The sequence below is a fragment of the Vicugna pacos genome, chromosome 19 (genome assembly GCF_048564905.1).
Source record: "Vicugna pacos chromosome 19, VicPac4, whole genome shotgun sequence".
Taxonomy (NCBI): Eukaryota; Metazoa; Chordata; class Mammalia; order Artiodactyla; family Camelidae; genus Vicugna; species Vicugna pacos.
This window is the reverse complement of record NC_133005.1, coordinates 46,337,668-46,350,836: the sequence shown is the minus strand read 5'-3', so window position 1 is coordinate 46,350,836 and position 13,169 is coordinate 46,337,668. Positions and strand designations below refer to the sequence as shown.

The 13,169-nt window shown below is 63.0% G+C and overlaps 1 protein-coding gene across 1 annotated transcript; it reads left to right on the top strand.

The window, feature by feature from the left end:
- Positions 1-3,598: 3,598 nt before the first annotated feature.
- On the top strand, positions 3,599-11,530 carry EEF1A2 (eukaryotic translation elongation factor 1 alpha 2). Its single transcript, XM_072943616.1, has 8 exons — positions 3,599-3,680; positions 4,628-4,849; positions 6,379-6,558; positions 7,054-7,350; positions 8,157-8,307; positions 9,417-9,673; positions 10,283-10,517; positions 11,132-11,530. Exons 2-8 carry the CDS (start codon positions 4,706-4,708, stop codon positions 11,257-11,259), a joined length of 1,392 nt encoding a protein of 463 aa, XP_072799717.1. The 5' UTR covers positions 3,599-3,680; positions 4,628-4,705; the 3' UTR covers positions 11,260-11,530.
- The last annotated feature ends 1,639 nt before the right edge of the window (positions 11,531-13,169 follow it).

Genomic DNA, 13,169 nt, shown 5'->3' with positions numbered 1-13,169 from the left:
ACCCACATGTGAGGATGTGCACCTGATGCTTAGGGGTCAGAGGGCAGCCCGCGGCCCAAGGCCAGAGGTGAGGTCATTCTGAGACACCCCGCCCCCAAGCCCCACCTGCTGGCCACGGCCCCCAGGAAGGCGGCACAGGTAGAAAGCTCTGCATTGGCAGGTTATTATTAACCTGGTCCGCGGTGACATCACTCGTAGCCAATGGAAGGCGGGTTTATTTCCAGGGCTGACAGCTTGATAACGGTTAATTTTAGCTGGATCTTCTTTCCCCAGGCTCGTGAAACCCCCGCAGTCCAGCCAAGAGGGGGCTGCCTGTGTTGCCCCTAACCGCTCGCGGCTGGGCCTGGGAGCTACGGGGCGGGGCCAAGGAGGTGGGGCGGGGCCTGCACCCTTCGTGCTGGGAGGCTGCCCTAGCCTGGTTGGCTGGACCCCCCTCCATTCCACCGCCCGTGCCCTGGGCTGCTTGGGGCCGCTGTGCCCATTGGCTCAGACGTGGGAGAAAGCCGCTGTGGCTGGGGTGGCGGAGCCTGACCTTGGGGAGGGGCAGAGCCCGGGTGGGGCCCTGGAGGGCTCGTTTGGAAGTAACAGGGGCCTGGCTCAGGCCCTCCGAGCCAGCTGCAAGCCCGGCCTCCTTGCTCTGTGGCCTTGGGCGCTGTGCTTTGCCTCTCTGTGTCCAGCTGGCTCTTGGCCCACGGGTCCTCAGGCTGCCTGGGGGACCCCCCGGCACTCGGCGAACTTGCAAGGCTTGGTGACCGTGGCAATTCAGTACCTGACGCAGTAAGCGGTATTGCTTAGTAGTTAGTAGTTATTCAGTACTAGTTAGGGACTAGCAGTAAGTTAGTACTATTCACTAGTTACTAAGTACGAATCAGTCGCTAGTAGACATCAAGTGCTACTTCGTAGTTAGTAGCTGTTTAGCAGTTATTTGCACCACGCAGCGGTGGCAGCTGTCTGCTAGTTATTTATATGACGCAGTGGTTAGGAGCTGCTGACCAGTTACTTGTGCCATGCCTCGGTTAGTAGGTGAGCACTGCTGGTGTGTCAGTATTTAGCATCATACCTTCCTTAGTCTCACTGCCTGCATGAGCCCAAGTGTCTCCAGATGGCCCAGCGGCCTGGACTCCCGGGGCCCCGGAGGCAGTCCAGCTGATGGGCACGTCCTGGGGACACAGAGGCCCTTTGGAGAAACCACTGGAGACCCCTTGCCAGGGCCAGCGAGGGAGTACACTGCATTCCACCAGCAGTGGCCACTGCTCTGGGCAGCCGGGCCTCCCAGCACAGACTAGCCCCTGGCACGGGCACCCCACTGCGGTTTGATTCCTGCCAACTGCCAGCTGTGGGTGAGGGGGTGGAGAGGCGAGGCTCAGACCTGTGTAGGGGGTGTCTGATAGACACCCTCTGAGGCTGCAGGCAGCTGGTGGTCCCTTGGGGGGAGTTGGGGTGGCATCCACAGGGACCCAGGCCTCCTGCCCTCTTGGTCTGTCCCATCCCAGCCTCAGCCAGTCACAGCAACTCCCAAATCCTGCCTAACCTTCAGCAAGAGGGGACGTGGTAAATATAGAGGCCAGCTGGGCAGGGTGGGGCGGGTCACGCCTTCTCTGCAGGCGTTTATTTTTAATCCCTGGCTCCCGTTTGGTGGTATCAGCAGCACTTGGAAGGGCTGGGTCCTTGCAAGCTGCTCCCTGCCTGTTCTGTGAGGCAGACTCTGGGACAGTCCGGAAGGAGGGCCCCTCCCCTCCCTGAGAGACCCTCCCCATGGGCTGGGGAGACCTGCTCGGCCCCAGCCACTGCCCCGGGCCCGTCTTTACCTGCTGACCTGGTGGAGGTCCCATCTCTGGGGCTCTCCATGGGCACTGCCCATCAGAAGGTGCTAGGCACAAGGCCTCCGCTCTCACCCACTCAACACACATTTTTTTAAACCCTGCCTAACCCTCTCCTGGACCCTGTGGTTACAAAGCTGGAAAAGATGCAAGCGTCCTCCGCATCTGAGGCAGACAGGAGGGGTGGCCACGGGGAGATGCAGTCATGGGTGAACTGACAAGATCAGAGGTCCCTGGTAGAGGCCCACAACCTTGGTCTTCGCTACCCCATTCCCCTCCTCAAGGTCTGTTTTGGCCACTACGCTGGTATGACCAGGATCCTCAGTGACCATCGCACTTCTGACAGACTGGCTGTGGTTCGGCACTGTGACCCCACCAGGGCCAGGAGTGAGGGAGGCCGAGGGGCCACAGCCTGGAACTCTATCTGGGAACTGATTGTTTCACTGGCAAACTCTGCTTCCCTGGGAACCCTCGCCTATGCGTGCAGACTAGCGCAGCCCTTGAAGACTTCGGTGGGCCCTCGGGGTGGACTTAAAGTATTCCCTGCACTCAGGGGGGCCCCGGGTGGAAAACAGTTCTTTCCAGGGGCCTCTGAGGGAGGTGGTCTGACTGGGCCTGCTGATGGCGCCTCAGGCCACGTGGCCAGCTGAGGGGACCCTGGAGGTCCCTGTTCAGGGCCAAATCATGGGGCAGATAGGGAGAACCTGGCTTTGAGGGCCTGTTGAGGTGAGCCCGTGCGGCAGGTACGTTGAGGCAGGGGTGCTGGAAACAAGCCGATTCTGGGGTCTCACCAGGACGGCCTGAACCCCCAGGCCACCTCCGGGAGAAGTCTCAGAACACAGCTCCATTTGAAAATTAGGCACCAAGGACATGCAGGGCCAGCCCTGGCCCTGGGAGACGCAGGCAGGACAGCTGTCCAGACCCCCGACCTCAGCAACCCCCTCCCAGACCTGACCGGTTCTTCCCCTGCCCCACCTGCCCCCTCCCTGGACCAGCCTCATCCTTGGGCCTCCTTTTATGATTAAAATGTCTTTCTGTCTTGTGTGGGGCCCACTGCTCCTGTCTCCACGCGCCTGAGCCTGGTGCCTCAGTCTCCGCTTTATCTGTCCTCTGCCTCTGGCTGTGTGTCTCTCCGGTGCCTCTCTCCATCTCCGCCCCTCCCTCCCTCTGTCTCCCTCTCCGGGTCCCCACCCCTCCCCTGCCTCCGCGGGTGTTTGTCTCCACGCGCCGCCCTTCCTCGGGGGCTCTTCTCTGCCTCTGTAGCTCGCTCCCTCGCCGCATCCCCTTCTCACGCCCCTGCCGCTCCCGCAAGCGTCCGCGGGCCGCCTTCCCTGCATCCCTGCATCCCTGCATCCCTGCGTCCCCGCCCCCCGGCCCCGCCCGCGCGGGTACCGCATTGCCGTACTGCAGGGGCGCAGTGCATTGCGCCTGCTCCGTCAATAGGTGGACCCCCTCCTGGAGAGATAAAACCGCCGGCGCCGGTGCTGCCAGTCCCTCTGGCTGAGACCTCGGCTCTGGGTAAGGACGCTGGGCCTCCGGGTCCCCGCCCCCGCGCCCAGCTTTCCGCAGAGGGTCCTTTCCCTGGGGACCGGCCCTAGGGGCAGAGAGGGGCCAGGCTCGGCGCCTGGCGAGGCTGCGCTGCTCACCGCGGAGATCGGCCGCGGCCTCGCACTCCCGGACCCGGCGCGGGCGGTCAGTCCCCGGGCGTGGGGTAGGGGCACAGCGAGGGCGCTTATTTACGCGGCAGCTGCCGCGGGGGCTGGTCTCCTGGGCTGCTGCGATCGCCCTGGAGCTGTGACCTTGGGACCACCTGGGGCCCTGCGGGTTGGGGCAGGGTCGTCAGCGCTGGGGCTGGTAAAGGTGGGCGCTGGGGGTGCCCTGTCGACGGAGTGGGAAGAGGGAGGCAGTGAGACCCGAGGGGTCCTTGCCACCCTGCCCCCTGCCATGCCGGCATGTCCACCCAGTGTCCCCACCCTAGGGTGCACGGTTTTCACCCTCTTTCCCTCCCCCAGCCACCTGTCCCCTCCTGGCCTGCCTAGGTTTCTTCACTAACCTCCAGAATGGGGCAGGGGCTGTGACCCTGTGACCAGAGGGAAGGAGGAGGGGATGGCCCCTTATTCCACCAGGCTGAGGCATCTGTCTGGCGTCTGCTGAGCTTGGCTGTTGGGGCCAGATTCTCCCTCCTCTGGACAGAGCAGAGACCCCCCCCCCCGCCCTACTGTCTGCCCCCGTCCAGATCCCGGGAGGGCCTGAGCTATTCTGGGCCCCTGATCTGGGCATCGCATCACCGTGCCTGAGCTCTGATCCAGCCTGTCTCCCCTGGTGCCAGCCAGCTGGGCAGGGATGAGAGGAAGATGGCGCTGTCCCTGCTCGGGATGGGGAGTGGGAAACGCTGACCGTCTCTCCTTGGTGGCAGCTCTGCGGGTGGGGGTGGGGTGGGGTCGGGTGCAGTGTCCTGGCCCAGGACTCCGGGTGGGGGAGCAAGTCCTGGGGACAGGGCAGGGTGACTCATCAGCAGGCTCCTGACTGGTCATGGGGCTCACCCAGCCGGGTGTTTCTCGGTCCCTCCAGATGGGGGTGAATTTCTTTCGTGGAGGGGTATCTCTGCGGGCAGTTGGACTGTCTGGGCTTGCCACCGGGCTCTGCTTGGCCAAGCACAGGCTCGGGAGGCTCTTCCACCCCCACTAAGCTTGGAGACCTCAGGGCCTGGTCTGTGGGCAGGGTGTGTTCCCAGCCAGTGCAGGGCAGTGTCTTTGTTGGGCTTCCATCTGAGGCCCTCCATCACCTGTGCCCCCCCCACCCCACAGAGTCCTGCTCAGCATCCCCCTCCCCCCGAGCCGGAGCATCCCCAGGTCGTGCCAGCCCCTCCCCACCCCCCAGGCAGCATGGGCAAAGAGAAGACCCATATCAACATAGTGGTCATCGGCCACGTGGACTCAGGCAAGTCCACCACCACCGGCCACCTCATCTACAAATGCGGAGGCATTGACAAGAGGACCATCGAGAAGTTTGAGAAGGAGGCGGCTGAGGTGAGCCCGGGAAGGGGCCCCCACACGGCAGCAGGGCCTGGGGCTCAGGTGATCTCCTCCAGGGCAGGGAGCAGGAGCCTCAAAGGACCCTGCATAGGAGACCTGTATGTCAGGGTGTTGGGGTGGGAGTGGTGTAGGGGGAGCAGAGGTGGCTGTTCTCTGAGACGGTGCTTGGCGGAGGAGGTGGGATGGCCTGCTGGCCCTGGCCCTGGGGGAGGTGGGAAGTGGCTGGAGGCTGTCATCTGCTGGGCACAGGTCCACAGCAGGCTCACTGGACTTGAGAGGTCTGGGCCTGTCTCTGAGCCCCCAGGGTTGGGTTCCTGTGTCCCCAGGGCTGAGGTCTGGGGCTGGAGGTGGCGCTGTCCTGGCTTGTCCCAGGGCTGGGCCAGGACTCAGGGTGGCTATTTATAGCTGACCGATGGGCACCCAGCCCATCAGCTCCACTTCCCCATGCCGGGTGGGGGCAGGCTGTTTATCCAGGATGGCGCCCTTGGAGGGCAGCGTCTTGGTCGCCTGGTGAGGATAAGAGGGCCCTACTGGCTGACCTCCCTCTCTTGAAGCCGGTCCTCTCACATGGCCGAGATCCATTGTGGGAAGTGTCCACGGAGTGGGGATCTGCTCTCTGTGTCCCTTCATAGGAGAAGGCCCGTCCAGGGGAGCTGTGAGGGCTCTCACCTGGATGATGGCAGGGCTGGGGTCAGGGCTCAGGAGGGGGCAGTGGCTGGCCTGGGCTGAGCCTTGCGGAGGGGGTGGGGGTGCTCCTGGGCCCATAGCTACGTCTCCCCTTCCTTGCGGGGCTGGTGTTGAGGGGCGCTGAGGGTGTTAGCAGGGTGTCTGGTTCAGGTCCAGCTGGGCCCTGGCTGCAGAGCCTCCTTAGAGGGCAGAGCCCTGTCCAGCTGGGCAGTGACCACAGCTGCTGCCCTGACTGCAGCCCTGGCCCTGGGCATTGGGGTCTCGTGGGCTCTGGGCACAGGTGTTGGCAGAGGGCAGCCCAGGCCTTGCTTCCCCTGCTCAGGTTGGGCAGGGAAGGGAGGAGGCGCCTCGGCGCCACTCGGGCGCTTTAGGGGCTGCAGAAAGAGCTGGAAAGCCAGGCCCCTCCTTGCAGCCTCATCCCATGTCTTTCTTTTTCCCTTAAAAAAAAATCACAGAGGGGTTTTTTGGTTGGACAGTCTGAAACCCAGTGGTGTCGTCAGCCGACACAGGGGTGGGGGGGGCTGGCTTCAGATAAAGGGGAGCCCTCGGCAGTGGGGGAGGGGTCGAAACCGCCTGGCGGCTTCTCTCCGAGAGTGGCTCCCAGGCCCTTGCGCCCCCTGCTGGTGGACGCTCGAATGGCGCCCGTTTAGGCGGCGGAGGCTGGCCCAGCGGGGCATGGGTATGCCCCGTTCCAGAGATGGGTCCAGAGTCCCAGGGTCCCAGCAGGACAGAGGGGCTTCTCCGCGGTGACATGCTGCTCCCACGGCCCAGGGGGACCCGCTGGCCGGGCCAGCATTGTCCGGGTCCCGTCCTGAGCCACGCCCCCACCCTTCCAGATGGGGAAGGGCTCCTTCAAGTACGCCTGGGTGCTGGACAAGCTGAAGGCTGAACGGGAGCGCGGCATTACCATCGACATCTCCCTCTGGAAGTTCGAGACCACCAAGTACTACATCACCATCATCGACGCCCCAGGCCACCGCGACTTCATCAAGAACATGATCACAGGCACCTCCCAGGTGGGCGGGGCCTGGGGCCTGGGGTGGGGCGAGGGTGCCCAGGTGGGCGGAGCCCAAAGGTGGGGCGAGGGCACCTGTCCTGGGAACACTGGGGTCCCGAGTCACTGAGGATAGTTGGGTCTCCTCTGCGTCCTCGCCAGAGCTTGAGACCTCTCACCTTTGTCACCACTGCCCCCCACCAAGAACTAATTAAGTCTCCTGGCATCTCAGCCCAGTGAGGATGCCTGTATGGACAACCGGCCACTGTCAGGGCCACCTTCACAGACACACGGACACAGGCCAGGATGGGGACACTGCAAATGTGGGCAGAAATGCACACAGACGGTCCTCGACAATCCGACATTGCCAGGAATTCATAGACAGACAGACACTGCCCCTGAGGGCAAGACCCCAGGTTCTACCCCAGGGCGACTGCCCAGCCCGCCGCCTGCTGCCCCGGGGGCCTAGGCCTGGGCACAGGGCGGGGCTGGGCTCACCGTACGGGACCTGCGGCAGGCGGACTGCGCTGTGCTGATCGTGGCGGCGGGAGTGGGAGAGTTCGAGGCCGGCATCTCCAAGAACGGGCAGACCCGGGAGCACGCACTGCTGGCCTACACGCTGGGCGTGAAGCAGCTGATCGTGGGGGTCAACAAGATGGACTCGACGGAGCCTGCCTACAGTGAGAAGCGCTACGATGAGATCGTCAAGGAGGTCAGCGCCTACATCAAGAAGATCGGCTACAACCCGGCCACCGTGCCCTTCGTGCCCATCTCCGGCTGGCATGGTGACAACATGCTGGAGCCCTCGCCCAACGTGAGTGCCCGGCGGGGGGCAGGGGCTGCTCAGACCCCTCACCGACGACCCTGGGTCAGGGTGTGGCACAGACAGCAGGAGCGGGAGGTCGGAGGGCCGTCCCTGGGCTCCCTTCGACTCTATCTGGCTCCCTGGGTCTGTACTAGCGCGGTGCCAGCCCCGGTGGGTGTCTGCGCTGGTGGGGAGCCCCAGCCTCTGCCCCTCAGTCCAGCCTCCTCATGAGGCTGCCTCCACAGCCCCTTCTCTGGCCAGGGACAACACCCCCCCAGCAGACACTGTGTGGGCAGTGGCCCAGGCCCACCTGCCACATCTCTGGGACACCTGTGTGGTGGGGTTAGTTTTCATCTTCCATGGGAGCCAGGGCCTAGAGGGCTCCCAGGTACCTCCCCGAAGCCTGGAGCAGGTCAGGCTCTCTGCTAGTCAGCCAGGAAGCTGGGGGCCCTGGCAGCCCGTGTCCCAGGGACTCTGACTCAACAGGGAGTGAGGAGTGGAGCCTGGTTGTTATGAATGTGTGGAGCCCAGGACCCAGTGCCTTGCACAGCCAAGCCAGAGGACACCCCTGGCCCGGCAGGGTGGGCTCATCCTGGTCAGGCTGCAGCTGCCCACACTGAGGGAGGCGGACATGGAGGGGACTTCAGGGAAGCCAGGGGAGACCTAGCTCTGGAACTCTGTGGTCGGGGGCTCCTGGGTCTGGCTGGGCAGCGTGTTTGGTGCTGTGGATGGCACTCCCCTCACTGGATCTCACATAGGGAGGGCTGAGCCAACTACGGGCGGACCTTCAACAGTGCTTTCTTCCTCCTGCCCAGATGCCATGGTTCAAGGGCTGGAAGGTGGAGCGGAAGGAAGGGAACGCCAGCGGTGTGTCCCTGCTGGAGGCCCTGGACACCATCCTGCCCCCCACACGCCCCACGGACAAGCCCCTGCGCCTGCCACTGCAGGATGTGTACAAGATTGGCGGTGAGTGAGGGCACCATGATCTGCCCATCCCACCAGCTCCACCCTCAGACCTCCTCCTGAGGACAGGCCCCTGACAAGGACCATCCATGGCCGGGTTATCTCTGCCTCTCCCTTCTGCTGCACACTCTCTGGGGGACCATCTACCCCCGTCTCCATCCACCCATCTATCTGTCCACCGGTCCACCTCACCCCAACCTATCCAGTATCCATTTGTCCATGTGTCCATCCACCTGTCCATTCATCCGCCCACCTACCCCCACCCACCCAGCAGTCCATCTCATATTTGCCAGGAACTTCCTCCCTCCAGAGAAGTGCCCAGCCCTCAGCCAGGACCTTGGCATGGGGTCAGTCACATGTTGCCCTTCACCTGGAGGTTTTGGTCTTGTGGGAGACAAGGTCTCTTCCAGGGATGGGAAAAGCTGTTTGTGAAATGGTACAGAAACCATGAATCAGTATGAGGCCAGTGAGGGGTGGCAATAGGGGCTCCTGGCCAGGCGGCTATGGTAAGAGACGTTGGGGGCCTGTGTGCAGGGTGCAGGTATCACGCTCACCCAGCACAGAGAACAGCCACCAACCTCAGTCTCCGTGAGGCCACGCGAGCCTCTGTCACAGCCCAGGAGGCCAGGGTGGAGCCCCCATCCCCTGCTCTGGGGGGCACCAGACACCTACTGAGTAGCCTTGCAGGGTAAGCAGACTGTGGCAAGTGTTGGGCGCCCGTGCCCTTCAGGACTGGCCCCGAGACCCCCAAGACCGCAGCACTGGGGCCAGCTGGGCCACCCCAGTGGGGCCCGCTCAATGTTGCTGCCCACAGGCAGGGTCCACCCCCCAGTGCCTCCTTGGGGACTGCTGCCACCCAGGGGCAGGGTGGGGCCCTTCCAGACTGCCTCCCCTTGCCTGTTTTCCTTATGTTCTGGGAACTTGCTACCTCAGTCCCTTCTTCTCCTAGTGGGGCCGGGGGAGCCTCCACTTCTGTCCACATGTCTCAGTGTCTGCCTCGCTCAGTGTCTCCCTGTCCCCTCCCTCCCTCCACATGGCCACCCCTGCCTGCCAGGGAGAATGGGGAAGCCCTTGGCCCCTGCCTGCCCTCATGGCCCCTTCCTTTCACCCAGGCATTGGTACCGTGCCCGTGGGCCGGGTGGAGACGGGCATCCTTCGGCCAGGCATGGTGGTGACCTTTGCGCCAGTGAACATCACCACGGAGGTGAAGTCAGTGGAGATGCACCATGAGGCACTGAGCGAGGCCCTGCCCGGCGACAACGTCGGCTTCAATGTGAAGAATGTATCCGTCAAAGACATCCGCCGGGGCAACGTGTGTGGGGACAGCAAGTCTGACCCACCCCAGGAGGCTGCCCAGTTCACCTCCCAGGTGGGCAGCCTGGTGGCCAGGGGGGCCCACCCCAAGTCGTCACCAGGGCTGTCCTCAGTGAGGTGGCTGCCTGGAGCCAGGGAGGACCCAGATCCCCACTATACCAAGGGGGCCGCTGAGCCTGTGGGGTCCACCCTGGCTGAGGGTGCTTGCAGAAAGAGCAGATGGGTGCAGGCCCAGGTCTTGTTGCTCCCAGCCTCACTGAGGTCCCACTTAGGTCCTGAGAACACTTTTATCAGTTTATTGGCTGGGACAGGTCTGTGATGTTCTTATTCTCTACATTTTCACTATGCCCTCTTTGGTCACCTCGTACATGACTACAATTTTTAAAATTGGCTTTACTGAGATACAACTGAAAGATGGTCACCAAGGTCCAGTCTTATCACCAGCGCCTTTGTCCTTGTCTGTCTCTTGTGGCTTTTCAGGGGCTTGATGAGGATCATAAGTCCAGGTCTGGGGGCCTGGGTCCCCCCCCCAGCCTGACCTTCCCCATGCTCAGCACTCTGCCCCCAGGGACCCAGGAGGTGGGCAGAGCCTCCTTCAACTTGGTGCCCTCCCCAGGTGCCCACCTTGGGCCTGCCTGATGGCCTTGTGCAACCCTGCCCACAGGTCATCATTCTGAACCACCCTGGGCAGATCAGCGCCGGCTACTCACCGGTCATTGACTGCCACACAGCCCACATCGCCTGCAAGTTTGCCGAGCTGAAGGAGAAAATTGACCGGCGTTCTGGCAAGAAGCTGGAGGACAACCCCAAGTCCCTGAAGTCCGGCGATGCGGCCATTGTAGAGATGGTCCCAGGGAAGCCCATGTGTGTGGAGAGCTTCTCCCAGTACCCTCCTCTCGGTGAGTTGGGTGGTGAAGGAGGGGCTGGGGGGAGAGGGGGGCAATCTAGGCCAAGGGTGGAGGACCCCTGCTGGGGGAGGTGGGTCCTGCACTTTTCTTCTGCGGCTTAAAGCTTAGCAGAAGCCCCCAGCCTTGGTCTTTGTCTCCAGAAGCACAGGTGGCTCCACTGGGCAGGTCTGGGATGGTGTCCCTCCCTGCAGATGAAGGCCCCTAAGTGACTTGCCCAAGGTCCACAGCTAGTCTAGTAGCAGAGTTAGGATTAACCACCCACCTCCAGCTGGCCCGCCCCAGATAGATACCCACAGGATGACCCACAGATCTATATCGGAGAGCTGCCTTATGCAAGGTTGCTGGCCATTGTTAAAATAGCTAAAAGGGCACATTCGGTGCCAGGCATGTTCTAAGGACGGGTCACATGCCATTTAATTCTCACAACAAGGCCTTGGCCGAGTTCTATGTGAGTCATTCCTGCCACCGAAGTTAGGAGACGGGAGCTTCCCACTCCACTGCCCCTCCCCCCACCCCAAACCGGCGCAGGGATTGGGGCGGATGCTGCGGGCGCTAGTGCGCCTGCGCGCTGCATCCCGGCCCGCGCCTCACGCCCTCTCCGCCAGGCCGCTTCGCCGTGCGCGACATGCGGCAGACGGTGGCTGTGGGCGTCATCAAGAACGTGGAGAAGAAGAGCGGCGGCGCCGGCAAGGTCACCAAGTCGGCGCAGAAGGCGCAGAAGGCGGGCAAGTGAAGCACGGGCGCCCGCGGCGCGACCCTCCCCGGCGGCGCCGCGCCCCGCCCCCGCCCCCGGCCCCACCCCCGGCGCGGCCCCGGAGCCCCGCCCCCCCTCCAGGCGCATGTCTGCACCTCCGCTTGTAAGAGGCTCTCCGTCAGCGACTGGATGCTCGCCATCAAGGTCCAGTGGAAGTTCTTTAAGAGGAAAAGCGCCCCTGCCGCCCCGGCTTCCGCGTCCAGCCTTCACCACGCTCAGTGCCCGTTTTACCAATAAACTGAGCGACCCCGGAGCCGTGTGCGCCTGCTGCTGGGGGTGGGGTGGGGCGGGGCGGCCTGTCCTGCAGGAGGGTGCTTGTTAGGGCCCCTTCCAGGTCCCCGACCATGCTGGTGGCCTCTCCCCGCTCGGCGTCTCGCCCGGGGTCCACCAGCCCTGCCGGCGCCTTGACCAGTGTCCTCCCGGGCTACCTGGGGTGGGCCGTGGGGCGCTGGATCCCGAGTCCAGCTGGTGAGGGGGCTTTGGCGTTCCCCCTGTGGGGGCTTCCAGGACAAAGCCACTTCGGACCGCAGAAGGGGGTTGAGTGTTCTTGGGCTCTCTCCAAGGACAGATGGGCTGAGGGCTCCTCCCCCACGCGTGATTGTCTCACACACGCGCACACACACACACACACACACACACACAGAAAACCCGGATTTTCCAGCTCCCACGCCCTTGGAAGCCCTGTCTTACTGTCCTTGCCAGCCGGTCACTTGTGGCTGGAGACAGCTTCCTATCCATCCTGCTTCGCATCGGGGCCCTTGGCACACCCAGGAACTCCAGCCCCAGGAACCCCAGAGCAAGCCCTGACCTTGGTCAGCGAGCACAGGGTGTGGGGGTGGGAGTAGGGGGTGGAGCAGCAGGACCACTCCCATCTCAGCCACTTCTGCTCCCAGAACACAGCCAGACTGTGCCAGGTGTTGGTGCTGCAGACCGAGCTCAGGGTGGGGGTGAGCAGATTCCCTGACAGTGTGCACAGTGCAGACTTGTCTGCCTTCAGCGGGAACTGGGCTGCAGGGTGCAGGCTCCCCTCCAGGGTGAGCACTGGGCCAATCGCAGGGCACCCTAGTGTGAGACCCCTGGGGCTGCGGCAGCAAATGGACCTCAAGCTGGCAGCTTAACACAGTAGCAATGAACTCTCAGTCCACAGTCAGCACCACTGGGACTAGATCCAGTGTGGGCAGGCCCGCGCCCTGCACTGGCTCTCGGGAAGGGTCCATCCCATGTCTCCTGCAGCTTCTGGTGGTTGCTAAGCTTCCTTGGCCTGTGACCGCATGCCCCTAATCTGTCTGCATGGTCCCATGGCCTCCTGTTCTCTGGGTCAAGTCTCCTCTGCCTCCCTCCTACAAGGACAGATATGAGGGCACCGAGGGCCCACCTGACCAATCCCAGATAATCTCATCTCAAGACCCTTGATTCAGTCACTTCTGCAAAACGCTTTCTTGCCACATGTCACAGGTTCCAGGGTTGGGCCTGAAGTCTTTGGGAGCATAACCAGCTCACCACAGTAGGTGGGGATGGGAGTTGTGCAGGCAAACAAGGGGCCAGCCAGGAGAGGAGGGTGCACGTGGTTCAGGGTTAAGCCCATGGAGGGGCTGCTGGTGTCTCCCCACCCAGTCCCAAAGTGGGGACGGGCCTCTTGGAGTGGGGATGGGCTGCACGCAGAGAAAGGACCAGGAAAAGGACAGCTGAATTGGCCAGGCAGAAAGTGGGTCAGGACGCCCTTCCCAGGGTCGTGCTGGTAGCCAGGAAGGGTCGGAGCTGACCCACAGAGGCCTCCAAGGAAGGCAGCTTGAGTCAGCAAACACAGACACAGAATCCCCAGTCAAATTTGGATTTCAGATAAATGGTGGATAACTTTTCAATGTAAATATGTCCCATACGATATTTGC